The sequence below is a fragment of the Panthera uncia genome, chromosome B4 (genome assembly GCF_023721935.1).
Source record: "Panthera uncia isolate 11264 chromosome B4, Puncia_PCG_1.0, whole genome shotgun sequence".
Lineage (NCBI taxonomy): Eukaryota > Metazoa > Chordata > Mammalia > Carnivora > Felidae > Panthera > Panthera uncia.
Window position 1 is genome coordinate 127664982 of NC_064809.1, and position 27232 is coordinate 127692213.

General features: G+C 60.4%; 2 protein-coding genes and 1 long non-coding RNA gene across 3 annotated transcripts in view; 1 reads left to right on the plus strand and 2 right to left on the minus strand.

The window, feature by feature from the left end:
• TMPRSS6 (transmembrane serine protease 6) overlaps positions 1-9149 on the minus strand; it is a 31335-nt gene extending 22186 nt beyond the window's left edge. The window contains 5 exon segments of the mRNA XM_049626288.1: positions 3108-3149; positions 3422-3606; positions 4097-4164; positions 5371-5504; positions 8950-9149. Coding sequence (XP_049482245.1) covers positions 3108-3149; positions 3422-3606; positions 4097-4164; positions 5371-5504; positions 8950-9145 — 625 coding nt within the window. The 5' untranslated portion in view covers positions 9146-9149.
• A 16043-nt stretch (positions 9150-25192) lies between these two features.
• The window catches only part of IL2RB (interleukin 2 receptor subunit beta), a 13355-nt gene continuing 11315 nt past the window's right edge, over positions 25193-27232 (minus strand). The window contains exon 10 of the mRNA XM_049626290.1: positions 25193-26336. Within this exon, the coding sequence (XP_049482247.1) occupies positions 25602-26336 (735 nt within the window). The 3' untranslated portion in view covers positions 25193-25601. The remainder of the gene's footprint in view (positions 26337-27232) is intronic.
• Positions 25564-27232, plus strand: part of LOC125919567 (uncharacterized) — a 4342-nt gene continuing 2673 nt past the window's right edge. Inside the window, exons 1-2 of the long non-coding RNA XR_007456833.1 lie at positions 25564-25649; positions 26074-26362. This is a non-coding gene — a long non-coding RNA (uncharacterized LOC125919567). The remainder of the gene's footprint in view (positions 25650-26073; positions 26363-27232) is intronic.

A 27232-nucleotide genomic window follows, 5' to 3' on the forward strand; every position in this document is an offset into this window, starting at 1 on the left:
GCCACGACACCGCCCTGCAGGCCTTGTCACACGCTTAGGGCTGATGTGTGTTTGCGTGCCCACCACGGGGCCTGGCACAAAGCAGGTGCTCCGTACGCGGGGGGAGGGTTCCCTAGGTGAGTGGGGGGAGGGGGAGAAGGGGGAGCTGGGGCAGAGAGCCCTGTGACTTGTCAGTCTCCAGCCGGGCCCCCCCCGCTTGAGGCTCGGACACAGCCACTCCCGCCATCTGCCTTCACTCTGCAGCCCCTTCTCCCTCACGGACTCCCCTCCTGCGTCCGCACCCCGCTGCACCTGCCGCCTGACTGAATCCATGAGCCTTGCGGGCAATGTCAGGACGTGCGCGGCAGGCCCCCTTGCACCGTTCTAGCATCTTCGTGCGCTCACTCCCTCGGCACGGTCGGTGGGGGCCCTACTGTGTGTTTGATTCAGGCCCCAGGGACCAGCAGCCAACAAACAGTTTCTCCCCTGGAGCCCGAGTCCCTCCTCGAAGCCTCACGCTAGGGTAGCCCGGGGAGCAGCAGGGATGAGGGGAGGCGCCCCGGTAGGTGGGAGGCAGCCTGGTGGGTGAGGGGCTCGCCCCCTGCTCTGCAGTCCCAGCGGCACCTTCTCATCAGCCGCGTGACTCGGTTGCTTCGCCACTCCGTTTTGGCGAACGCACACTACGGTCGCCCATTTCCCACCTCCTTCTCTGGGGGGTTCTGAGCACCAGTAAGGGAACGGAGGGGAGGATGCTTTGCTCAGTTACTGTTGCCTCAACCCCCTCGTCCTGAGCCCTGGCCGTCCTGACTCCATCGGGGAGCTGATTTCCTCCGGGGGGGGGGGGGGGGGGGGGGGGGGGGGGGGGGGACGGGGCACCAGTGACAGGGAAGAGACAGGGCCTCTGATCTGCCTGAGCCAGCACCTGGGGAAGGCCGCCTGGCTCTTCCTGGTTGTCTTTTTTCTTCAAATCTTGCCCCAAGTTGAGGTTTTGCTTTTGCCATTTTAATAATTTCTCTCTTTTTTAATTAGTTTTCTTTGTTTTGGAGAGGCAGAGAGAGATAGAGCATGAGCGGGGAAGGGGCAGAGAGAGGGAGACACAGAATCCAAAGCAGACTCCAGGCTCTGAGCTGTCCGCACAGAGCCTGACGTGGGGCTCGAACTCACGGACCGTGAGATCATGACCTGAGCCGAAGTCGGATGCTTAACCGACTGAGCCACCCAGGCACACACCCCCCACTTTTTTTTGAGGCTTATTAAGTAGAGAAGTATCTGCTGGTCTCTGTTGATCATCAGAAATATGTTTGGGAACCCTGTCACCTCCAGTCATTGGGAGAGAGTAAACGAACATGCCTGCTGCATTCTCCTCGCCTGGCCTTTGCTCACACTGTTCCCTCTGCCCAGAGTGTCCCTTCCTCTTCGCAGCCTGACAGACCCCTACCCATCTCCCACGCCTGAGTCTGCTGCCTGCCTCCCCCCCCCCCCCCCCCCCCCCCCCCGTACCCCCCCCCCCCCCCCCCCCCCCCATGAAGGCATCCAGGACCCCCCGCCCTCCCGGGCAGGAGCAACTTTTCCCTCCCTCTAGAGGCAGGGTCCCTTCTTCTGCTTTGGATTGTGGCCCCTGGTGTCCCTCCGCCCCCAGGGTGGAACGATCCCCCCCCTTCCGCTGCCCCCGGGACCTCTGCTCTAGCGCTGGCACTTGGTGTTATGAGATTCTGTTTATTTGTCTGTCTCTCTCCTGGGCTCAGAGCTCCTCTGAGGGCAGGAGTGAGGACACGGTCATCTGATGTCCCCAGAGCAGGCATGGGGCCTGGCATGGGGGAAATGCTCGAAAAAGCCTGTACGAAGGGTTTGAATTGTCATCCTCACCCCATTAGACACCGTGCTGTCGGGGAGCAGGGACTCCAGACGTGCACTGAACCAAATAAAGATAATTACGAAGGAACCGCCAGAAACTGAGGATGCGTGGACAGCCAGCTCAGGCAAGGGTGGCAGAGAAGCCCATCCAAGACCAAGGGTCACGGCGGTGTGAGTACCGGTGCAGAGGAAGATGATAGGGAGCTACGTAGGGAGATCGATCGATCGATCCCTCCATCCGTCTGTCTTTCACATTCTCCTTTGAACCAGTTTTGCAATATTCTACTGGTCCCCTCGTTAAGAAGTTAAATACATCTTTGATGTGTGCTCACTATAGTTTCGAGAACCATGATTTCAGCTACTTGGAAGTCGCACTTTGACCTCATCACCTCCATCCCCCAAAGAAGTGAGCATTTGACCGGCCAGAAGATAAGAGAGGGTATGACGATGATTTCAATCCTGCCTGCCCCACTGAGAGGGGGCTGATGCCCTCAGCCTGGCCTCAGCTCTGGGTAGACACTCTAGGTAATGTAAGAAGGAGCTGGGAATTTAGGAGCTTCTGCTCGGGAACCACAGGGCACAGCAGCACAGGTTGTGCACTGCACAACCGCAGGAGTCTCCAGTCACGCAGACTCCGATGTGGACAGTGCCGCCTGGCACTGTTTGGCATGGTGGCCCTGCTGGTACTTTGTTCCCAGGGTGCAGGAGGAGGACTACGGAGCCTCTTGGAGAAAAGCAAAGCGACTCTGGCAACAGGGCATGGGAGTGGGGGAGGAAGACAGGGCAGATGAGCCTGGCTAAGAAGCGGAAGGAAAATGTGAAGGGAGTATCCTTGAACGTGACAGAAAGATCTCCAAGAGACCAAGGTTTAAATGCAAAGCGGCTGATAACGCTTGGAATTGGCAAGAGTATTTTCTGCCATTAGTGGAAACCGTAGCTTGGGAGTTTGGCGATAAAAAAAAGGAGAGTCACGTTTACGTGCAATTAACCCGGCTACTCACTCCGACACCCAGCACAGGCAACGCGCGCGCGCGCGCGCACGCACACGCACGCACGCACGCACGCACGCGGGCACCATCCCTCCCGTCCCCTGCGGGCCCAAGCCTCGCTCGGGACTCATCACCAAGCCCACCACGGCAGCCCCCCCGGGTCCCTCCAGGCCACTGCTCCCCGCACCCACCGGAAGCCACGCGGCCCCCCGACACTCGACCAAAGCCAAGAGCAACAGCGACTCAAAACGAAGCGGAGGGGAAAGAAAAACCCCAGGCGCGTACCCAGCGTGGCGTTCAGGGCAACTATGTCTTTCACGCTGGCCTCTGTTAAAAGGAAACGAACAGACAAATCAACAAAGACCAAAGGTAAATAAATAAAACGAAATTAAAAAGTGCAAGTAAAAATTGCGGCCACCATCAGAGCCAGCCTGCCTGGGATTGACCCTGAGTGCCGACCCCCTACCGCCCCGCAGTGGTCCTGGCTCCCCGGGTGGGGGTGGGGGTCGCTCGGAGACCACCCCACCCCCACCCTGAGAGCATCCAGGCCTGCGGAGCCCTCACCGGCCCGCCCCACACCCCCCCTCCCCAGTACTGACCCAGGATCACCAGGCCCTCGGGGTCCACCTCGTAGTCGGCCCTGTAGGGGGCGGGGGCCGAGCCGTTGGCCGTGGACTGTATCTCCTCCGCCAGCAACGCCCGCACCACCTCGGGGCTCAGCATCGGCCGGCGGTGCTCGGGGATTTGGAGGATGAACCAGAAGAAGCAGGTGAGAGGCCCCTCCCTAAGGCAGGCAGAAGGCGAGGCGGGTGGGAAGGGGCCGGAAATCCGGCTCCGGTGGGGGAGACAGCCAAGCGTGGCTCGTGCCCACTCCCCACCCCCCACCCCACCCTTCACGTGGAAACCTCCTCCCAACAAACCCGGAGCGAGGCGCTCTCTACCTCCCGGCCGCGCGCGGGCGGGGTTCAGGGGTGTGCCACCGGGCCGGAGCCGGACATGCACGGGACAGCTGGGCCACCCGGACTCCCGCCAACCCGACTCCCGTGCGGCGTACACGAGCTGCACAGCCACGGTCTGGCGTGAGCCCCACCGCGGCCTTGTGCCCATTCTACAGGTGAGGAAACCGAGCTCCGCGAAGGGAAGGCCCATGTCTGGGTGTCCCCATTTTTAAAAACAAGCCCATCGCATCGGAAGCCGCCAGCACCCCCTCCTTGTCTCTGAGTCTCAGGTTCTAGTGAGGGCTGGGGGTGGGGGTGGGGCCCGGGGCGACTCACCCAAACGAATAGACTGAGCTGGAGTTGTAGTAAGGCCCCAGGCGGGTGCTAGCAATGAGCTCCTTGAGCTAAAAGGAGAGGAGACAGCAGCACCCTGGGGACCCTCTGCGGAAACCCCCTCCCACCTGCGCGTGTCCTTTGCCCTTGTCGGTGGCCCTGCTTGACAGGAACCCACGGGGTGGAGAGGCTTGCCCGAGGTCACCCAGCGGACGAGCGGCAGAAAACAAACTTGACCCCCGTTCCTTTCCCCTCCCCCCATACCTAGGCCTTGCCCCTCAACGCTGTCGCCTACGCCAGACCACTGATGGCTTCCGTCCCTCCTCGTCAAAAGTCGCCCCTCCACTCCGGAGAGCCCTGTTCGGCTCCCGAGGTGGGTCCTCACCGCCCCCCCCCCACCAGCCACCAGCCACGGGGGCTGAGCTGGTCGGTTTGCGCGCGTGTTCGCAGCCCGGCGCGGACAGCAGGAGGTGCATTTGCGGAGCATCTCGGACACCTTGAACAACGTCCCCACCATCCCCTTTCGATCCCGCGCCCCTCTAGATTATCCGCGCTACAGAGGAGGAAAGAGAGCCTTGGGCGGGTCCCCCAGAAGCAAGTCCCGGGACAAGGGTGTGGGGAGAGTGGCTTCTTTGGGGGTGATTCTGGAGAGCACCAGGAGGGGGGGGGCGAGGAGGACAGGCCGTCAGGGGGACGGCCAGTGCGGCTGTGAAGGAGGACAGGGCCGTGGGCAGCTGAGGCACCGTCCAACACGGAGCCCTGGGAGGCGGTGGGGGCATCCTCAGAGCTGGCGCCTCACCAAGGCCAAGGGAGCTGGGGTACTTATCTACCCGCTCCCTGTGTCGTGGCTGAAGGTTACTCCCAGGAAGCACTGCTCCTCAGCACTTCCGGCCTGCCCTCCCGGGCGGGGTGCCATCCCACAGCCGGAGGGTAGGACGTACGGGCAGCCCGAGACCATCCCCAGGGCAGGAAACCATCGCCCTGGAGGGGAGGGGATGTGGGTGGGCCCGGACAGCACCCCTGCACGACCCTGACCTCCCCCAAGGTAAGGCTGCTAGGAAGTGACCATCGGGACTTAACCCAAGTGCGTTTCATCCCCGAGTCCACTGACTTTCCCACCCCCCGTCTTACGTTCTCCTCCCGTCGTGCCTGGAACAGGACCCGGCTCCCAGCGAGGGCTCTGAAGCGACTGACCAGTGGGCTCAGCCTGACCAGGGCCCTCTGAGTCCCTCCCCACCCCTCATCCGTTCCCTCCCTTCCCTGCAGCCCTTCCCTACCATCCTCTGGGCTTTGGCCATTTCACTGCGGAAGGCACTGGACTCCCGGCGGGCGAGGTCCTGGGAGAAGTGGCGATTGAGCACGCGGAGGCTCCCCGAGTACACCTGGCTGACCGTGACCTCCGCCTTGTACCCTGCCCGGGAAGAACCAACAAGGTCAGCCGAGGGAGCCTCCGGTCTCCCCGACGCCTTCTCCTGCCACCCAAACCCTCAGCTCAGCGGCCGGCATCCCGGGCCTCCGAGGCCCCTCTGCCGTCATCATCATTGCCGTGGACGTCGCGTCGTCCGGTTTGTTCGGCGACAGGGAGGAAAGAAGCCCATAGACGGATGGTCTATGTCCCGAAGGCTCCCAGGCAGAAGCTCGGACACAAGAATCGGTCCAGGATGCAGACCACACGAAAGCCAGGGGACCCGCGTGGCCGAGAAGGTCAGGTTTGCGGGTTAGCGCCTCCGTGCATCCTTCCCCTCGCCGGAGTCACAGCCCTGGGTCTCTAGCCCCGTTCATTCGTTTATTCACTCAGTCAGCAAATGGTACTTGAGAACCCTACTGTGTTCGCGCTCGCGGTATAACAGTGAAGAAAACAACACCCTGCCCTTAATGGTTTGTTGAGCAAGAAAGGCAGACAATAAAGGAGCACTTAGAGGCGTCAGTGCCTCGGAGATCAAGGGTGAGGGCGGGCCGCGACCTGGCGGCCAGGGAAGAAGGCGGATGTTAATCTACAGGATTAATCCAGGCAGAGGGACCAGCAAGCCCAAAGGTCCTGAGGCAGGAGCTCATGTGGTGTACTTGAGGAACACAAGGAGGGAAGGAGGGGAGAGTAGGAAGAGATGGGAGCGGGGAGGGACGGGGGGACTTGGGTTTTGCCATGAGGTGGGAGCCGGGGGAGGTTTAAGGGGAGAGGTTAGGTGCTTTGATCTGCTTTCTAAATCGGTCCCCCTGGTGTTGTGTGAACGGGCTGTAAGGGGACAAGGGCGGAAGCAGGGAGCCCCGCGGCCGTCAGGGGAGGGGGTCTCCCACAGTCGTCCAGTGACAGTGGCCAGGTGAGGGGCGACCAGGCCTGCTGGCTAATTGGGGCCGGGGTGTAAAAGAGGGGGGCAAAGGGGGGCACGGCTGGAGGGTCGGGATGACCACTGAGTGGGCTGGGGGGTGCGGGTCCAGAGGAAACGAGGGAGAGCCGTGGGCTGCGGTCCGAGATGCCCTTAGGCATCCTGGTGGAGGGCAAGCCCCGGCGACAGAGGGGCCCAGGCTGGACAGATTTGGGAGTCACCCGGGTATAAAGGACATTTAAGGCCAGGGGCACCGGATGAGACCCTGAAAGAAGAAGGCGGACTAGGGAGAAGGGGAGCCCTCGACCAGCGAAGGACACGCGGGAGAAGCAAACAGTGTGAGCTGGGGGAAAAGAAAATGTGGGGCGCCCTGGAAGCCACGTGAGGAGAGGGTTTTGAGGAGGAGGGAGTGAGGGGCCTGGTCAGATGCTGCCGGTGGCTCAGGTGCAAGGCGGACAGAGGGCCGGACGTCGGATATAGCGACGCGATGACTGGTGACTTTGGCAAGCGCCGTTGGGGGCGGGGGGCAGGGAGCCAGATTGGAGAAGGTACCGGAGAGGCGGGGGGTGCAGAAGTAGAGACGGGTCTTTCGAGGAGTTTGCTGCAAAGGGGGGAGCAGAGAAATGGGGGGGGGCGCCCGCGGGGTTTGGTGCTGGGAAGAAGAAAGCATGAATGGTCACCCAGGAGAGCAGGGGAGGGTAAGTAGGAGGAAGACAGAGCTGGGCAGTCATGAGGGCCCCCAGCGTAAGTAGGAGGCACCCCAGGGCCCAGGACCTGCCCGCCTGGGGAGCCAGCCCCTACCCCTGCCTCTCCTCTCCCCCGGGGCCCCTTTCTAGAGTCCGACTGCCACTTAACCAGTCATTGGCTTGTCACTTCGGGCTTCTCCTGCTCCAGTAGAACAGGCCCCCTGTCTGTCTCCCCTTCTAGATTCTTCGCCTCGCCCAGCACCCGGAGCACAGCGTGAGCCTGGGCGGGAAGAATCCTTCAAATAGCTCCTGGAAGTGCCTCCTTTTACCCTTAAATCCCTTTGGGGGCTTTGGAGCACCCCCCCCACCCCCGCGCTGGGTCCTCAGCCCCAGGGAGCACCCCCTCCCCGAGGGGTGAATGTACTCCCGGAGCAGAATCAGGAGCAGTTAGACTCCTCAAAGAAAGCCGATTGGCCCTTGGGTTCCTGGCCCTCCAGCCCGACACCGCGGTTTACCCCGAAGGCTAATCATCCCGAGGCCTCGGCAGCTCTGTGCTATTTGGGGTACTGGGTTCCTGCCAGTGGTGAAATGCACACAGCTTCCACCCCCACCCCCCCACCCCCCGGCCTGCCCGCCTCGCTTGGCTCTGAGCGGATTCACAGTCTAAGTCATGGCCAGCAGGTGCATCAGGCCTAGGCTTCCTAACAGCGTGGCCCAGGGGCCGGCTCCAGACAATCCCTACCCCGACGCCCGCTGGAGCTGGGCCTGGGCTGATGTCTCTGATGCCTGCTCCGTAGTGGGTCCCCGTTCCCTTCACAGGGCCTGACATTCACCATGAGACTCAGCCAGTAAGGAGACTATCTAACTTCCGCAGAGTGTTTATGGGAAGTCTCTGATCGCTTGGGCAAGGTGCATTGTCTCCACTCTGGTTCCTTGGCCGGTCACCTTCCTCTGTCCTAGCCCATGCCCTGCTTCCTGGTGAGGGCAGGGGACTATCTTCAGAGCCTGGCACAGAGCCTGGGGCACAGAAAGTGCTTGGTACTGAATAAGGGAGTGAGTGGATGAATGAATGAATGAAGCCATGCATGCGTGAGTGAATGAATGAATGAATGAATGGGAGGATAGACAGATGGACCCAAGAACATGGGCCCGTTGCTCCTGGGTCTCCCGGGGACCAGTTGAGGGCTGTGATACCAGAGGGGGAGGCCAAACTTCAGACCAAGGCCAGCGTCCCCTGGCCGCCTGCTCTGGACACTCCAGATCCCCCTTCCCCGTGTGTTGAATTGTAAGCTTGCCCGAGCTGGGGTGTGAAAGCCATCTCTGTGCAAGGACACTCCCCCGGGCGTCTGAGTCCTGTGTCTCCCTCCCCTTCATCCCCACTCATGCTGGGTCCTGGAGACCCAGAGGCGACAGAGCTGTGGTCCCCACCCTAGGTGCCAGGTACCTCCTGTGCCGCTGGGCCTCCTCCCGCAGAGCCAACTGGCTCTGAGCCCAGGGGCAACCCAGGAGGGCTTCAGGCAAGTGGAGGCAATGTTTACACTCCTGCTTGTCGGTTCACAGGAATTGGGTGCTGTGAGAATACGCCTTCCCCCGCTGGAGGGAGCTGGGGGCGCTTGACTCCAGCAAGGAACTTGCCCTTGACCCGAGCCCGGGACCTAGAACATAGGTGCAGGAGCTCTCCCATCTCACAGGACGGCAGAAAGACTCAGAGAAGAAGTGCCTTGCCCAAGTTCACGCAGTGAACTCCGCATTCCCCGAGCCTGGACTTCGGGTCTCTCCTGGTATGCCCCCGACGGCCATCCCAAGTCCTCCCCAGGCGCCTCTCCCAGACGGGCCCACAGGTTACCTAGGAAATACCAGAGCAGGACCCCCACCGAAGCCAGCACGACAAGGGCCAGCCACAGGGGCGCCAGGCGGAGGTAGTCCCGGACTTTTCTCTTGGAGTCCTTGGGGGCCTTGAACATCCCCTCCGGCTCTGCCTCCTCGCCATCACCTCCATCACCCTGTCCGCCAGCTGCCTGGGGGGCCTCGGCCATGGGCATCCTGGTGGAGAAACAGACCCGGGTTGGAAACGACCCGGCGTCGGCAAAGGAGCTTTTGCCGAATACCAAGCGTGCACGGAAGACAGCAGCCCTGCCTTTGGGATGGGAAGTCCGCGACTCTGGAAGGCGGTGATTGAGAGAGGGCACGAGCCACCTCCTAGGGTCTTGGGGCCGCTCGCTCCGGAGGGCAAGCGAAGCTGGACTCAGTCGGGCTCTGGAAACGCCACCTTTGCGGCCGCACCGGCCTCTCTGGGGTCCGAGGACAGAGAGGGGCTTCGGTTCCCAAGCCCCCCACCGCCCCGCGATGGTACCCACAGCCGGAGTGCCCGGAGTGCAAATTTCTGTCAACCAGCTCCTCGCGCCCTTGGCCTTCTGTCCGCTCAGGCGATTTCCTTCCTCTCGGTTCTCCGTGGCACAGCGTCCCGAAATACCGCTGCCTTCCATTCCCGTAAACCCTCCCCCGGCAGCCCCTGAGCCAGTATAATGCTGGGCCAGACCCCTGCCCTTCCAGAAGTGCGTCCCCTCTGGTCTCCGCCCCCCAGCCGAGAGGGTCTTGGGGCCAGAGGAGGCACAAACTAAATTTCATCGAGCGTCTCGGGAACACTTTTCATTTCATGTGCTCACCCAGGGGCGTGGGGCTCGTTGTCCCTCTGCGTTCCCCTTCCTCAGGCCCACGCTGTGTGGACACTTTACGTGTCTGGCTCAAACCTCCAAACACCGTTCGAGGTTCCGCACCCATTGGGCAGAGGAGGAAGCCGACGGCCAGAGCATTACAGCAACAGCTCAGTCCGGGATTTTCTTAGGCTCATTTTCCCAATGCGGTTTGAGGATCTGTCACTCACAATCAGCCCCGTTTTACAGATGAAAAACCCAACGCCCTAGAGGCTAAGCCACACTGGCCCAGGGTCACACAGCAGGAAGGTGGGGATCAAGCCCGGGGGTGGGCGGGGGGGGGGGGGGTTCTGTCTCCCCGCTCCTGCCAGGACCCTGGGCTGCTTCCTGTAAATGAGCTGTTCATTAACAGATCATGACTTCATCACAACCGGATGTTGCCGCTCTCAGTGCCCTGGGTCTGCGGCTGTATCTTCGGAACCCCCAAGGAAACTTCTGGGTGTTATTTGGCTTTTCAGAGAAGGCCCTTTAGCCATCCACCCACCGGCAGGGTCAGGATGCTGGACCCTCGAGAAGTGTCTCACTGCATCCATAAATGCCACTGTGGCTTTAAAATACATCCCCAGGTGTGTAGGTGGGGGTGAGGGGGTGGGAGGGCTTTCCTTGGGGCTGCGTCTTAGGTTTTTTTATGAAAAATGGGGCTCCCCAGCGAAGCTCGAAGCTCTCCCGGCTGGATTCAAGGGGCCTCCTGGCCCTCCTCCCTGCGTCCCTGCTCCCCGTTGCTCCTCTTGGCATTGTTAAGTCTCTGGCTCCCAGCCACAGTGACCCTTACAGTGTCCCCCCCCCCCCCCCCGAGCGCAAGGGAGGAGGGACTGTTGGCAACCCTCAGCCGGGCTGAGGCTCTTCCAGAAGCCATCAGTACCCACGGGGCCGCAGCCGAGGATGGCCGGTGCACATCCTGCGAAGGTCGGGGCAGCCTCGCCCACCTCCCAAAGCGTCCGCAGCAACCCTGGTGACAAACTGGCCGTCCCGACAGGCTGGCTCGAGGAGAGCCCAGGTCCTCTCTCGGCCCAGGTCCACCGCTTCTGCCAGAGGCGGCCACACCCCTGGTTATATACTCTTGAGCCTGGATCACCAAGGAGCTATTGCGGGATTTCTCGCACCGCCATGGGGACTTGGGGGCACAGAGGTGAGGTTGAGCGGCTTGGCCAGGGTCTCACGGTTGGTTAGAGCAACAGAACCAGACTGTAAACCCAAGCAGAGTAGCGCCCCGACCCCTATGCTCTGCTGGCTCATGCATCATCGGGGTACCGAGGCGGGGGGGGGGGGAACGAGGCCCGGAGAAGGTCAGAGGTCTATTAGGGGAGGCGCCTAGGGGAGCAGTCCAGGGTGGGATGCTTAGCAGGCCTCCCCTCCCTTCTCCCCACCCCCGAGACCAGACCTTCACTCCACGGATTTCATCTTCTTCCTAAGTGTCCCTCACTCGCATCTGGGGGGGGACAGTGAGCATCACAGAGGAGCCCAGTATTAGCAAAGCCACTGGGCAGAAACCCAAGGTAAGGTTGGCCCAAGTTGGATCCAGCCCAAGTTGACGGCGGGGGGTGGGGGGGCAATTCATCGGGACCTCCCCATCGCCTCCCACCTGGGCTCCTGGGGCAGACTCCTCCCTGGGAGGACTCCTCCCTGGGGTCCCCATCTCCCGTCTCCTCCAATGTGCCGTCACACTGTCACCCGGCAGCACTCCCTGCCCACCTCCAACCGCTCGCCTGCTCAGAACGCCCTCGTGGCCACCTCCGAACCCTTGCTGTAGCGCCCAAGACCCTCCATGCCCACCTTCTCCCGTAACCCTAACTCCCATCCCGCACATCGCCCCGAAGGCCCACAAAGCCACGCCTTTGTGCAGCCACGCCCTCCGTCTGAGGACTGCAGGGATCCCTAAAGGCCCCGTGCAAGGCCACCAGCCTGGCGATGGGTCCCCAGGCCCTGGGTAGTAGGCCGCCTCCTCTCCTGGGCGGTCAGATCCCCAGGATGCCTGGCTTTTGGCTTCGTCTCTTCCCCCCACAGGAGAGACAGGCCCGTGTCCTCCTCACCCCTGCTTCCCCGCAGAACCCACAGGTCCTGCTACGTGAATGAGAGAACGAATGGCGAGAGCCCCCAGGTCTCCAGACCCCTGGTACGGTGCTCTGTCCTACACCTTGCTGCCTCCAGGAGGCGGAACCTGGGGCTTGCCTGCCGTGTCCCCCTGAACGACTCCATTTAAAAAAAAATTTTTTTTTTTAACCTGTATTCATTTTTTGAGAGACAGAGCGTGAGCTGGGGAGGGGCAGAGAGAGAGGGGGACACAGAATGGGAAGCGGGCCCCAGGCCCTGAGCTGTCAGCACAGAGCCTGATGTGGGGCTCGAACCCACGAACTGTGAGATCGTGACCTGAGCCGAAGTCGGACGCTTAACCGACTGGGCCACCCAGGTGCCCCCGAACCACTCCATTTTTGTCGGGCACCTGCTTGGTGTCGGGCTCTGCACTGGGCACGGGGAAGGGGGGGACGCGCGCTGGTGAATATGAGCCCTGTCTCCCGTCCTCTTGGGGCTGACAGCCCAGCAGGAGATGGGCAGGTGTGACAAGTGACAGCTGGGAAGATGACCCACGACTCCTGTCTTTTACTATGATACAGTGCCCCCCTCCCTGGTTGCTTCCAGGGTTCAGTCCATCAGAAGGGTCTGTGGTTCTACCCTCTAGCTGCTTCTAGAACCCGACCCCTTCCTGGAACCTCTAGGGCTCCCACCGTCATCCAGGTCAGTATCATCCGTCACCTCGACTCCTGTAGTAGCCAGCTGTGTGGTCACCGCCACTAGCGAATTCCCACACAACCGCCAGAGCGGGCTTTTCACCGTGGGCCCCACTCGTGGGCCTCACATCGCTCTCCTCCACCTAGAGCGGAGCCCGAAGCCCAGATCACAGCCCACAAGAGCCTATGGGACATGGCCCTGGAGTGTCTTTCTGTCCTCTCCCACCCTCTGCTGCAGCCACACCCAGCTCCTTGCCAGACCTTCCACTATCAAGTACGCGGCACCTCAGGGCCTTTGCACATGCTGTTTCCTCTGCCAGGAACGCTTTTCCTTCAGTTTGCCCCAAAAACTGCTCCTCGCCCTCCAGGTCTTTTGCTCAAATTTCTTCACAGCCCTTCTGGTGACCTACACTGCATGATGCTGAGTGTCCTTTGTCTCTTCTCTGGCTGAAAGCGGCACCGGGACAGGGGCTTTATTCTGCCCACCGCTGTGTGCCCTGCTCCCTGGGCAGAGCTCGACCCCCCAGTAATTGTCGTCAAGCGAGGGAATGCTGGGATCCCAGCTCCTTCCCGATAGCTGGAGGGCGCTTTGGGCACGCGTGGCCCGGCCGACTTCTCCTGCCTTCATTTCTCTCTGCTTTCTTTTTCCCCTTGACGCTGGACTTCTCGGCCATCAGTTCTAACAACGAAGATGCTAGAGGAGGTATACAGGTCAAGGGCCCTGAGCTCGCTCTGCATGAAAAGCGTCACGTGGGTCATTTCGGGAACCCTGAAAGTTCTTGCTCGTCACCTGGCTTTCCCTCTGCCTGGGCTGCCCTCCTCTGACTTGGCCAGCTCCCAGCTGACCCCTGTGCGCCTCCCACCTCCTCTTGGCAGTTCTCCCAGGGTGCCTCAGGAGGGGTGGCTGCTTCTCTGGAGCATCCCGGGCCTCCCCCATCAACGCGCAGTTCACCTTGGGACATTCTCTGTCCCCTGAGGGTGAGCCCCTGGAAGGAGGGCTGGGTGTGCCCCAACTGACACCGGCTTCTTCTCTGATCTGAGCACCTGGCCCCTTCCCTGGCACCTGCCCCTCTGCCCTCCAGCTCTCCCTGACCATCGGAGCGTCCTCAGTCGGCCCACCGGAAGCTGAGCTCCCCGGGGAGGGGGGGGGCAGGGCCGGGCCACCCCCCTGCCTGCCAGCCCTTTACTGGACCATGTTGAGAATCACATTGTATCTCAGCCTCCAGCAGCCTGGAATGTTCTGCTTTGTTATCTCTATCTAATAGTTGGGGGAAATGAGGTACGGGGAGAGAAAACGACTTGCCCAAGGTCACTGAGCCACCGCAGGGCAGAGCGGGGAGGAACAGACCAGAAATCTCATCTAGAGCCATGGAAGGCACCTTCCAGCGAGGAGGACCTGGGCCTGGAGCAGATCCCTGCTACGAGCCACGCGGCGTGTGCCCGAGGGTGGGGGGAGCACGTGAAAGTCCCTTCCACACACACGCGAGTACGGTATAAATATGTGATAAACCCACACACAGATCACACAGGCGGACACACGTTCAGGTATACACACATCCGTCTGTGACACACAAACTCACGGGTGCATTCCTCAAACTTCACACGCGCACGCACGCGCAGAGCCGGCTGCATGCAGCTCCGGGCCTGGGACCTAAGGGTCCCCCGTTCGGCGCAGCGTGAGGCTCGGGGCCTGTCTCCCACACCCGAGAGCCCAGGTGGGTGCGTAGGTAGGGAGCAGGGCACATCCAGTGTTGCGGAGTGTGGGTGGGGAGCTCGGCCTGGCAAACGGGGCCCCTCCTCCGCCCAGTCCCTGGCCCAGGGTCCACCGGCCCCACCGGAACCCAGGCCTCCCAGCCCCCGGAGCCCGCAGTGTCCCCAGTGCCCCCGTGCCTGCCCATATACCTGGCCTCACTCCGCCCCGTCTCGCCCCCACCCCGGCTCTGGGGACCCCTCGCCCTCTGCTTACCCAGTCGCTGTCTGGCCGACGGGGCCCTGAAGACCTGTTCTCAGAGCAGGGCCGGAGGCTCCAGCCCCAGAGAGCCAGGCCTGGCTCTCAGAACGGACACTGTCACCGGGCCATTCTTAGATCCTGGTCCCCCGTCCTGGAGGCCCCCGCTTACCTCTGGGAGTAGCAGGTGGGTGCCGGGCCTGCACGCAGGCCCCAGAGCCTCTGTTTGTCCAGGCCAAGGTCTCCCTACCCCCACCAGCCAGCCTGGGCTGGATCAATGGCCCAGAGCCATGGCCGGGCTGTCTGGCCCTTGTCCCCTGTGGCCTGTGGCCCCAGGCTCCATGGGCCTTCTGCCGGGTTCAGGTCAGCACGGTGACTGAGCCCAGGTAAACAGGCCAGAGGCAGGAGACAGGCAGCGCCCGCCCCACCCCACCCCGCCCCGTGGGCACCCCGGAGGCTGGCGGGCAGGTGCAGGAGATCTGAGCTCTCCCCTGAGGCCTGTTGCCTGGTGACGTTCCTGCCTGGTTACAGCCCCCGGTCCCCTAGAGCATGAGGTTGGGGGGGAGGAAGGGACTGAGGATGGGGGGCTGTGCAGAGGCCTGGGCGGCGGGGGCAGGGGCTCGTGCGGGTCTCCTTACCTAGACTGGGGACCCCGGAGGAGCCAGTGGCCCGAGAGAGAGCAGGAGGCTGGGCCCCTGTGGTCCGGGGACAGAAAGGGGGAAAGCGGGGTCTGATGCTACTTTCCGTTCAGCTGGACATGATTTCAACTCCTCCCTGATTCTATAGAGGGGTGCTCTCCATTGAGGCGGCCACTGGCCACAGGTGGCCCCTGAGCCCCTGAGGTGCAGCCAGTCCGACCTGAGACGCGCTGGTGGTGAGATCCAAGCCTCAGGGCGAACAAAGAATGTCCGACACCTCAGTGAGAAGTTTCCACATTGATTACACGACGGCTGTATTGGGTTAAACAACAACTTATCGCAATTCATCTCACCTGCTTTGTGATGTGTGTGTTGTGTGATGTGGCCGTTAACACTGAAGTCACGATGGCCAGGTAGAGGGGCTGACCCTAGTGGAGTCCGAAGAAGCCGTGTGGCAAGGAGGGGGAGGTGTGAGTGAGGAGGGTCGGGGTGAAGGGCACAGCTCTACACCACGCACTGGCTGCAGGGGGCTGGCTGGGAACTCTGGCTGGGGGTGGGGGGTGGGGGGCACCTTCCCTGCCCCCACCGGGACCCTGGGACTGAAACCCCCAGCCTTGCCCCACCTCCTGTCACCACAGCCCCCGGGAAACCTTCCCTCCTCCCTCCAGCCTCCCCTCTTCCCCTCCTCCTGGCCCCCGGCCTCACCCCCACCCCCCGCTGCAAACTTTCCGAGGGGAAGGGGGTTCTCGGGCGGGCGCGGGGCGGAGAGACAGAGACTTGCGTCTGAGCCGCATCCTGTCGCTCAGAAGGCAAGGTGGCCCCAGACCGTAGCCGGACGGTCTGAAAAGCAGGCCTCGTTCAATCGGCATCCTCTGTACTTGGCGGCCACCCAGCCATTGATTGGCCACAGCCCGTGGGGAGGGCCTGGGACTGGGGGGTTGGGGGGGCAGCAAATTGCTGAGCGGGGCGTTTGAAAGCAAAAGTGCAAGGATGTCAACTCCCCAAGAGCTCAGAGAGCCACCACGGGCGGGGGACAGCCTGCCCCGGAGTCCTCTCGGTCCACAGGGCAGCCATGTGCCCTGGACACCCTTGTCCCGTGGCAGGGGGACACAGTCCCACACAGACGGCATAAGAGCCTCAGTGTTCCCAGGGTATCTGCATTTCACGTTCACACTGGGTCCCCTTGGTCTCTAGGGACGGAGAAGCCACCTGGAGGCCTGGCCAGTGAGGCTTGGAGGCCAAGGGACACGGCAGGCTTGATCCATCAGGACAGGGAGGGACAGACCTCAGTGGGCCCACCACACTCAGGTGCCGAGGATCCAGCCAGACGTTGGAGAGTTCGAGGACCTGACTGGAGTCCTAGCTCTACCTCTTAGTGACCTGGCGAGTCATGTCACCTGCCCAGGTCGTCAGCTGTGGAAGGGAGATGATAAAGAATCATCTGGACTCGGGAACATGGAAGGGGGTAGAATTCGCGGGTGCTGTGCCCTCTACACGGGAGGCCTTTCTTTTCATCCGAGGTGGGAGTGAAATTAGAGGTGGGGACGGGCAGGGGCGCCTGGGTGGCTCAGTCGGTTGAGCGTCCGACTCCGACTCAGGTCATGATCTCGCGGTCCGTGGGTTCGAGCCCCGCGTCGGGCTCTGTGCTGACAGCGTGGGGCCTGCTAGGAACCCCACGAAGACAAAGGCTTGGTCTGTCCTGACCCCGCTGGATCCCAGCCGGGCTCACGGGACACACACACGCTCGCTGAGCGAGCAAATAATGGTTACTGTCATTTCTTTCGATGACGATCCGGTGGGTGTTTTGAGCTCTGGGCCGCGAGCTGGGCCCCTCCCGGCGATGCCTCAAGTCCAGGCTCGGGAGCGGGAATCCATGACTCTGCTCAGCTGAGGAGGAGACCGAGGTTCCGGGGACGAGAGGCTGACTTGCCCCGGGTCCCACCGCCCGTCTCAGGGGCTCTGGCCTGATCCCTTTGATGGGAGCGGTGTCATTTTTCTGGGCTGCCACGAAGAATTACCGTCCCCGGGGCTGGAAACAACAGAGATGCGTTCTATCACCGTTCTGGAGGTCAAGATCAAGCGTCAGAGGTCTAGGCTCTCTCTGGAGACTCTAGGGAAGATTCCTTCCCTGCCTCGTCCTAGCTTTTGGGCATGGCTAGCAACCCTTGGCATTTCTGAGGTCCAGGGGCTGCGGTGGAGGCCGCGGGGGCAGGCCCCTTGTGTGTCACCCAGATGCTGTCTAGACAGGCGATGGGGACGACCGAGCTCCCCTAGGCTCCAAGGCGGTGTCTTCGTTTTCTAGAACTGTCCTAATAAGGTACGGCCGATGGAGTGGTGTCGAACGACAGAAATTTATTCTCTCACCGCTCGGGAGGCTAGAAGTTCATGATCAACGTGTCGGCAGGACTAAGCTCCCTCCGAAGGCTCTAAGGGAGGACGCTTCCTGCCTCTTCCCAGCGTTAGAGGTTGTTGGTCATCCTTGGCATTCATTCATTCAATCTCCGCCTCCATTGTCGCATGTCATGTGTCTGTCTCTGGATCCCTCCTTTCTTATAAGGACGCCAGGCGTGCTGGATCAGGACCCACATGATGACCTCATCTGATGTACATCTGTGAAGAGCCCTGTCTCCAAAGAAGGTCACATTCATAGCTATCAGGAGTTAGGACTGGGACATATCTTTTAGGGGACACAAGGTCAACCCCTGCCGGGCAGGGGGAGAGGGGTGGGAACAGGCTGTTTATCGGCAATGCCACAGACTACTGTTCCAAAGGTCCAATGACCCTGAGTCCTCAAGTCGCTTCTTTCTCTTTTTTTTAAATTAAAAAGAATTTCTTTTATTTTACTTTTGAGAGAGAGAGAGGCAGAGCGTGAGCAGGGGAGGGGCAGAGAGAGTGGGAGACACAGACTCCGAAGCGGGCTCCAGGCTCCGAGCCGTCAGCACGGAGCCCGACGCGGGGCTCGAACTCGCGGACCGCGAGATCATGACCTGAGCCGGAGTCGGACGCTGAAACGACGGGGCCACCCGGGCGCCCTCCCTGCTTCAGAAGCATGTTCCCTCTGCACGCCTGAGCTGCTACCCCTGCCTTGGTCTGCCCCCTCACAAACACAGATGTAACCTGTCACCTCCCCCTCCTTGTGGCCTCTGGGAGCCGTCTCACGGCTGGGAGGAAAGGAAGCTGCGTGAGCTGCGCACATCTTTCCAGTTGCCTTGACCAAGCCTTTAGGGGCTGCCCCGGTAGGGGCCCCGGAGGACACCTCTGTCACCTCTGCCCAGCACACGGTGAACGTAGAGCAACTCGCTCGTGTCAGCACCACCAGGGTGCCGGCCTGTGCTGGGCCCCAGGGCCGCAGAAACAAACAAGGCTCAGTCCCGGTCCTTGAGGGACACAGCTCAGCCGGGGGAAGACAGACAGTGCGACAGATGCCAGACTGTTCTCTCAGCAGCAGGCAGAGAACGAGGCCCTCAGCAGCACTTAGGGACACTCCTTAGGAATGCGAATCCGTCAGGATGGCCTGTCATCGACTCAAGTGTGAGACCTCGCAGGAATCACTGCCTCAGTGACCCTACTTGCCTCGCCTGTAGAGGGATTCGAGGCTCGTAAGGGCTTCCGGTACCCTCATGGAGGCCCTAAGGCTCTGCGACTTTGTGGGGCGCCCGGGTGGCTCAGTAGGTTAAGCCTCTGACTCCGGCTCGGGTCATGATCTCGCGGTCCGTGAGTTCGAGCCCCGCGTCGGGCTCTGTGCTGACGGCTCGGAGCCTGGAGCCCGCTTTGGAGTCTGTGTCTCCCTCTCTCTTCCCCTCCCCTGCTCATGCTGTGTCTCTCTCTGTCTCTCAAAGATGAAGAAATGTTAAAAACAAAAAACAACTCTGTGACTTTGTGATACAGTTAACCAGACATGGGCTGGCCTCATCCCCCCCTCCCCAACAGAAAAAAAATGGCCATTTCACTCCATTTTGCAGGTGACAAAGTGCAGATGTCACTTGTCAACATCACACAGCCGGGAAGTGCTGGGATTCAACCCCAGGACCCCCCTGATGTCAGATTCCCCCAGTGACCACCCCCCTTCTGTGTCTGTGTCCCTCCCCCTTGGGGCCCCTCACCCCTTCTGTCCCAGCTCTGGGTCCTGGCCTCTGGCCTCTGGCCTCTGTCTGCAGGCGCAGTTAGAGGAGGACTCAGAAGGTTCTGGCCTGGCCCCTTGACACTTTCCCAGCCAGAGGTCAGGGGAGTGGCTTCTGATCAGGGGTTTGGGGGTTGAGGCCACAGTCAGGGACACACAATGGAAACTCCTCATGCGTCACCCAGCCTGTCCTCCTCCACTGTGCGGTCCCTCCTGGCGGCGGGGGCTCCCGGAACACGCTGGTGGGGGGAGGTCACCAGCAGGCCTGGGACTGGAACCCAGCTTACCTACTTCCCAGTCCTGTGCTCTTCCCAGGGCTCTGCCCAAAGATAAAATTTTAAGACTAAAAACCATCAGGCAATAAAAAACTTCCAAGGCACACAGAAGTCCAAGTTTCAACAGATACGTGTATGTTTTTTCTGGTTCTCAAAATGCTGTCACAGCCAGGGCTCCTCCCCTGTGGGCAGTTCGGTTTGAGGGCCCAGATCCAAAGGCTGGAGGCATAGAAGCTTCTCCAAGGAGCGGCTTTCTGGCTGCCTTGGAGGAAGCAGCCAGCGCTGGCTCGGGTCCCCGCCCCCTCCGAGTGCCTCTCTCCTCTGGATGCCTTGTGTCATCAGGGCAGCTGTCAACCCAGATGTGGCCGTGACGGCCTGTGGGCTCTGTCCTTTCTGCCGTCCACGTTGGTTCCAGTTTATATACAAGTTCAGGTTCTTGGACCTTGTGTGTCCTTCCCTCCTTCCTTTCCTTCCTTCTCTCACCCATCCAGCAATACACACATTCACTCAATGAACACCCTGTGGCAGGCGCTGGGAGGGACAGCGGTGGGGACAAGGGCCTGCGAGGATCCTTTAGTGTCCCTTCAAGAGCTGCCTTCATTAAGCACTTAGCACGCCTGAGCCTCTGTGCTAAGCACACGGTGTTATTAACTCACTTGGTCTCCACAACAACACCGTGAGGGAAAGAAGGAGGTACTATTCTGAGCCCATTTTATTTATTTATTTATTTTTAATTTTTTTTTTAACATTTATTTATTTTTGAGACAGAGAGAGACAGAGCATGAACGGGGGAGGGTCAGAGAGAGAGAGGGAGACACAGAATCTGAAACGGGCTCCAGGCTCTGAGCCGTCAGCCCAGAGCCCGACGTGGGGCTCGAACTCACGGACCGCGAGATCGTGACCTGAGCCGGAGTCGGCCGCTTAACCGACTGAGCCACCCAGGCGCCCCTCTGGGCCCATTTTAGGGCTGAGATGACCAAGGCACGGAGTGGCCAGTGACTTGCCCAAGGCCACACAGCTAGAACGCAGGGACGCAAGGATTTGAACCGGGAGGACTTTAGCACTCACCCGGGCAAGCTTTTTTCACTGATTCTCAAGTGCGTGCACGTCTGTCTTACCCAGTCTCTCAGCCATCCAGTGAAACAGGAATGACGGAGTTTCTGAGTTCCGCGTCACAGGGGAGGACAAGAGGTTCTGAGAGGTCGGCACACGTCCCCCAGGGAGTTTGGCTGGGGGGGGGGGGGGGGGGGGGGGGGGTGGCACGCCGGAACCCTGGGCCCTCACCCCTGCGTTCTCCTATCTCAAGGCCACTGTTGTTGGGGGTTGGGGGGTAAGCGGTTGGGTTGTTGATTAAACTTAGCTCAGCACGGGTGCCTGGGCCTGGCCACTGTGACAGCCGGGACATCCCCTTGGCTGGCTTGTTCAGAGACATTTTCCACCACCATGATATGACACACTCGAGGCTCCCATCACAGGGCCCGGAGGGGTGGGTGGGTGGCGAAGGGCTGTGGGAAAGCAAGGCCGGAAGTTCTGAGTGGGGAGAGAGATACAGGTTGGGGGGGAGAGGTTCCCCGTCTACAATTCCAGGAAGCCAGGACGCAGAGGGAGGGAGGAGCTGGCGGGAGACACATCATCTTCCTCTGTGCACCTGGCCTCGTGCCACGCGCTGGGCCACAGAGAGGAGGCTGGCTACTGTCCTTCTGCAGAGTCCCCAGCCCTGGGTGGGGGAGCGACCGTGGAGAACACAGAGAGGAGTAGAGGGACAGCCACACCCTCCTCTGCAGAACCTGAGCCTTTATTGGAAATGGGCTGCATGGGAAGCTTCTGGACGAGTCTCCTGAATTGGGGAGGGAGAGGGACCTGTTGCACGGGGCTGTAGCCAGAGAAGCTCAGCCACCCTTCAGCTAGTTTGGGATACAGTTGGTCGAGGACGTGGAAGAATTAGAGAAGCAGGTGGCAGGGGACAGGCGGACCAACGAGGAGGCTGAGCAGGGACCCGAGCTCAAGGCGATGCTGCCGCCTCACAAGGGTGGGGACGGTCTCGACTACAATTACAATCGTGAAAAGGGGGCTGCTGTTGTCACTTTTTAATCCATTGCCGGGAACTTTTAAACTTTTAAACTTCCCTGAGCCTCAGTTTCCTAATCTGCAAAATGGGGGACAAAACACCTGCTTTGCTGGGTCTTTTCAGGCGATGAGGGTAACGCTTGGTAAGCAGTGGCTAAATGTGCCTCTTAATCTTTTCTGAAGTCATCCAGGATGCCAGTAATTGAGAGGGCAGGGGTAGGTATTCACCCCAGGATGGACTGTTTCCTCCGTAATTTGCTCGGTGACCATGGATGCTGGAAGTTGCTTGGGGTGGGATCTGGGAAGCGGGGAGAGAGCAGGGATACCAGATGGACTGGGGAGGTGAGGAACAAATATAGTTCGAGAAATTGGAGGTCTGAGAGGCTGGAAGGCCTGCCCACCTCTCCCTCCTTTTCTCTGATCCCCCAGTCTGCCCGGCTGCCTCCTGCTTCCCACTCCGCACCTGACAGGTCTCCCGGGGCTCTCGGCCGCCTGCGTCCCAGCTGGTGCCGCTCCTCTCCCTGCGATCTGACCCAGGCAGGCCTGTCTCTGCCTCGCCCTTCCTGCCCCTACCAGCTGCTTCCTCCTTGCCCCGTCCCCGGAGGCACAGACTCTGACCCACCCAGGACATGTCACATGGTGGCTTCGGCCCCATCAGTCCATCTGGTGTAAGGTGGCCCCTCATTTCTGCTCACCACCAGCTCAAACTTCTCATCAGACCACGGTGGGGACCCTGGGCATGTTCCCTGGGCATGTCTGCTAATTGGCCCCTCTCCGCTTTCCAGCCCCCGTCCCTGCCTGGAAAATCGGGCCTGGGAAGATAAGACCTTCCACTGTGGAAGGAATCTCAGGAGGATTATCTGGTCCAGATAGGTCACCAGGTGCCAGCTATGATCATTTGGGACCTGCCTGCGGAGTCTAAAGCGGTACCCAAACTTCGCGGGAAGGAGAGCTGTGATCGGTTAGCGGTGTCTGGTATGAGTGGGTGCAATTGATTAGCAATGTCTGCCATGGGTACAGCTTTGTGAACGTCAGCTATCGCTATCTGTGATCTGGTCCAACAGTTCAGAGTCAAAGGCACTGAAAGGGGAAAAAAATTATATATATATATATATATATATATATATATATATATAACCTTATTTACATTTATTATATTCAGTTTATATTGTATTACTTTATATTATATTAAATGTACATATTAGTCATATTTTTATGATATTTTATTTTTATTTTCCCATGAGACCATGTCAGAAGGTGCCTAGGCACAGAATAAGAGAAACCTGACTCCTATTAGTGAAAATGATATTCCTCTTATAATCTTTTTGCTTTCTCACTGTTTGGTGCTGGCATGTCTTCAACAGCCTCCCAACACTTGCCAATCTCCTCTTTAAAAAAGTTTTTTAGTGTTTTTGTTTTTTTAATTTATTTTTGATAGAGCGTGAGTGGGGGAGAGGCAGAGAGAGAGAGAGAGAGAGAGAGAGAGAGAGAAACACAGAGCCCGAAGGAGGGTCCAGGCTCCGAGCTGTCGGCACAGAGCCCCTGCGGGACTCGGGGGCTCGAACTCGTGAACCGCGAGATCATGACCTGAGGTGAAGTCCGTCGCTCAACTGACTGAGCCACCCAGGCGGCCCGCTAATCTCCTCTTTAAACTAAGAAAGCCCAATTTCCAGCTGGCAACAGATGGAGACATTTTGTTTTATTGTATTTACTTTTTAGAGTTCCCTTTTATTTACAGAGAATATCGGTGTCTCCATTCACGGAAGCAACACGACGATTTTTCTTTAAATACAAGTAAACAAAATAGTGAATGGAGTTACAGGAAAATATCAAGTACACAGCAACAGAGATGACACACACAGATCACTGAAAATAAATACATTACAAATGAGAAATGTAACCATCCCAAGAACGCTTCAAAGTGGAACCTGACTTGCAGAGCGGCCTCTCGGTTGGTCCCGGGACACAGCGCAAGGCTCTGGGCACGGAGCTCGGGTCTGAGGCTCAGATCAGGACCGAGGAACTCTGTGGCCCAGAACACATGGCATCACATGGCAGGAGGTGGGACGTGAGCTGGCCAGGTAACGAAGCTCTTCCGTGGTTAGGATCCAAGACTCAGACAACCTCAGGAAAGGGGAGTTTATTCTGGACGTAAGGAAAACAAGAATCTTGAGTGAACAGTCAGCAGCCTCCTTGGCAGCAAGAGTCTCTGTTAACAGAGCCCGGCGCTGTCCTCTACACGGGACGAAAGTCCTCCGCTGCCTTCTCCGAGGGCGCCTTTTCCGCAAGGACGTGCTCCCTCCCTGAGTGCACCCTCTCGAGACGGAGAGTAACCTGATTGGCCGGTTCGGGCCCCGCCTCTCTGATTGGGCAGAGCTTATTTTCTGAGCCAGCTCATAGGCTGCTTGTCAGCCTATGGGTGGGCTTGTGTCAAGTGCCCAATCAGGGAGGAGCAGGGCCTACAACTGGAGGACCGGTCTGGTCCCCCGCCGAGCTTGGACGAAGTCCTTTCTTGACTGAGGTTGGTCGTATGGGAGCAAGATTGTGACGGACATCGCAGGTGTGACCAGTGCCAGAGACAGAAGGGAAGAGAGATGGAGAGGTGGTGGGGAGCACCAAGAAGGAAGGGGCCGGCTCTGTGTGTGTCTGTGTGTTTGCGTTGGTGGGGAGGATTGCCATTGTAAAGGGGATGAGCCTCTTGCTGGAATGGGCGTGCTGGAGCCTAGCGGGCATGGGGCTTTGCCTCTCTGAGTCTTGACCTCACACGGGTCAAGGCGCCGGGGGTGCTCTGTGCGTTGGATGATGCCCCCTATGTGAAGGCAGCCGGGCACAGGGAGTCCGAGCAAGACGGTTCCAGACGGTTCATTATCTCATCCGGGGGATACGGTGGGGTGTCAGGTACCCCGTGTCAAGTGCGGTGAACGGAGTTGCTCTTCTGGAGGCGGTGTGCCAGCCCCGGAGCCACGGAAGAGGTCCTTCCAGTAGAGGGTGGAGTGGCAGGGGCCCAGATCTGGGCTCCCTGGGACAGCATCGGAACCTGCCACTGACAGGAGGTTCACTTTCCAGCAGCATGCCCTAGGAGTCTGTGAAACCTCCATGGAAACATCCAGCCAGTGTCCCCTCCTCTCCCCCCCCCCCCCGGGGTATTTGTGTCCATACTGTGGTAAGGACACAGCAGGAAAGCAGGCTGAGGTCATGAGAGATCCCAAGGGCGAAGTGACAGAGCCGCTGGGTCTAGCCATCCCGTGACCCCGAGAACTGTCCCTCCAGCACTGAGTCGTGAAGCCTGGGCACATGAATGGAAGCAGTGTTTCCTTCCAAGGGAAGCGGACCTGACACTTGAGGGATAAGGGGGGTTTGTCCCCTAGATGAGGGAGGCACTGAAGGCACCGGGGAACAGCATGTGCCAAGGTGTGGGGGCAGGAGGGAGCTTCTGGTGGCTCAGTAGGAGGGTTCCAGAAGGGAACGTCCCAACACGATGCTGGAGGAGCAGGGGCCAGCCCAAGAAGTGAAGCGGAGGGCAGTGAGGAGGCATGGCAGGGATTTAACCAACCGGGGGAAGCAGCTTAACCATATTTATGTCCTGAAAAGAGCGTTCTCATTGTTCTCATTGTCCTGCGGGGGGGGGGGGGGGGGATGGGGCAGGAAGCCTGTGGAGAAGACCCCTGGAGAGCCCCGAGAACCCTCCCCCAAGAGTGCTTGCAGGGCTGAAGAGGAGGGATGCTTCAGGGACAAAAGCCATGGGGCTCCGGGACTGATGAGGGAGTGGGAGAGTCACGGTGCCCCCACCCCCCCCCCACTCTGCACTTGGGCCATAGGACCAGGAAGCAGCAACTGAGGTCTTTAGAAGTGAACGGCCAAGTGTGCTAAGTTGGGTGGGGGCCCTCTGGGCAGAGATGTCCGGGGCACGGCTAGAAACCGAGTGACTCAGCAGTGGACAAGCCTTGAGGACAGCGAGCCCTCAACTGGGCCTGGCACCACAGTGGGCAGTGACCCGCCGGGTCGTCCGTCTACCCCGAGCGAGCTGGGTCCTGATCCTGCAGCTCCTGGAGGGACAGGTAGGCATCGGTGTTCAGGGTCAGGCAGGAGGCAGGGGCTCTGAGCTGGCCTTGCCCAGGAGGGCTGGCCCAGGGGAAGCTGACCCTGACCCCCTCCCCAGGGCCAGGGCCCGGGCCCGGGACCTCCTCTCTTGCTCCTTCCACGGAGCCCTCCAGGGGTGGCTGGATGTCCACCGGCTCAGGTGCACCTGGCGGGGGAGACATCGGGGGCCGGGGAGCCCAGTCTCTGGGAGCTCCCTCCTGCGGGGAGGGGGCCAGCTTCTTGTCATGAGCTCCAGTGCCCCCCGGGGCCGTGTTTGGGGGGCCCGGGCCGCCGAGGAGGAAGGTGCAGTAGGCGTCTTCCTCCCCGGGCGGAGGCAGCAGGGGTGGCAGGAGAGACCCCGCAGGCGCCCCGGGCCCAGCCTCATCGGGCTCTTCCGTGCAGGGGTCATAGGTGAAGTACACCTGGCAGGCCTCGATCTCCAGAGCGTCCGGGAGGTGGAAGAAGAAATAGCCCTGATTGGTGAAGCAGCTGGTCAGCGAGTGGCCGCTGGTCTCGGCTGAGGACGAGGAGGGCACCTTCTCCTGCTGTAGCAGGAGCAACAGTGTGGCCTTGGCGTCCCTGTCCAGCACCTCCAGCGGGGAGATCTCGGGTGCCGGCGTGTTGGGGCTGAAGGACGACGAGGGGAAGGGAGAGGAGAGCCACTTCTGCCAGGAGAAAGAGCAGCGGGGAGGTGAGCGGGACGCCTCCTCCAGACTCTCAGCCACAGCTCCTCTAACTACCGGCTACGCAGGGCGGCCACCTCCAGGAAGGCCTCCCTGACTGCCCGCCCGCCAACTGGCTTGGGGAACGCTCTGGGTCAGCCCAGGGAGTGTGCTTGCTGTAGGCGCCCGGGGGATGCGTTGTCTCCGCGCGCGACTGTCTCTGGGGCACCTGCTGTGAAGCCTGGCGCTGATCTAGGCACCGGGCACAGGGTAAAATCCTCTGTGTGTCTGGTGGGGGCTGGCACCGGTGTGAGAATCAACCAACCCGTGTTGGAAGCGGAAAGGGCCCTGGAGCACATCTCGTTCACTTCACAGATGCACGGAGAGGGGACGTGCCCCGGGGCCGATCACACAGCCAGTGGCCCCGGGCGCCGTGCAAAAAAAAAAACTCTCTGGCGGGGACCTGATGGCCCCGGAATTCTCCTCTCCCTCCCAGCGCCGCCGTGGAGCCCCCACCTCCCGTGCCCTCCATCCACGGAGAGAAGAAAGTGCCCGCCTGAGCCCTTCCCACTTGGCTCTGGGATCCGGTGGGCCCAGATCTGGGATCCGGAGGGCAAGAGCAGGGAGAGCCACGTTCCAATCTGGGCCCCGGCCCCCTCGCTAGCTGTGCGACCCCGGGGGCGGGTCACTGCACCTCTCTGAGCCTCAATTCCACAACAGTGAGCCACCTCTTTCCCAACTTCCTTGGCGGGGGTGGGGGGAGTTGGGGGGGTGGTGGCAGGAAGTTGTCAAAGAAGAAAATGAAGGTGGGAATTCCTAGCACAGAGTGAAATGCAGGCCACCACCCCGGGGTGTGAGGGACAACAGATCTCTCGGGGGGGGGGGGGGGGGGGGGCGGG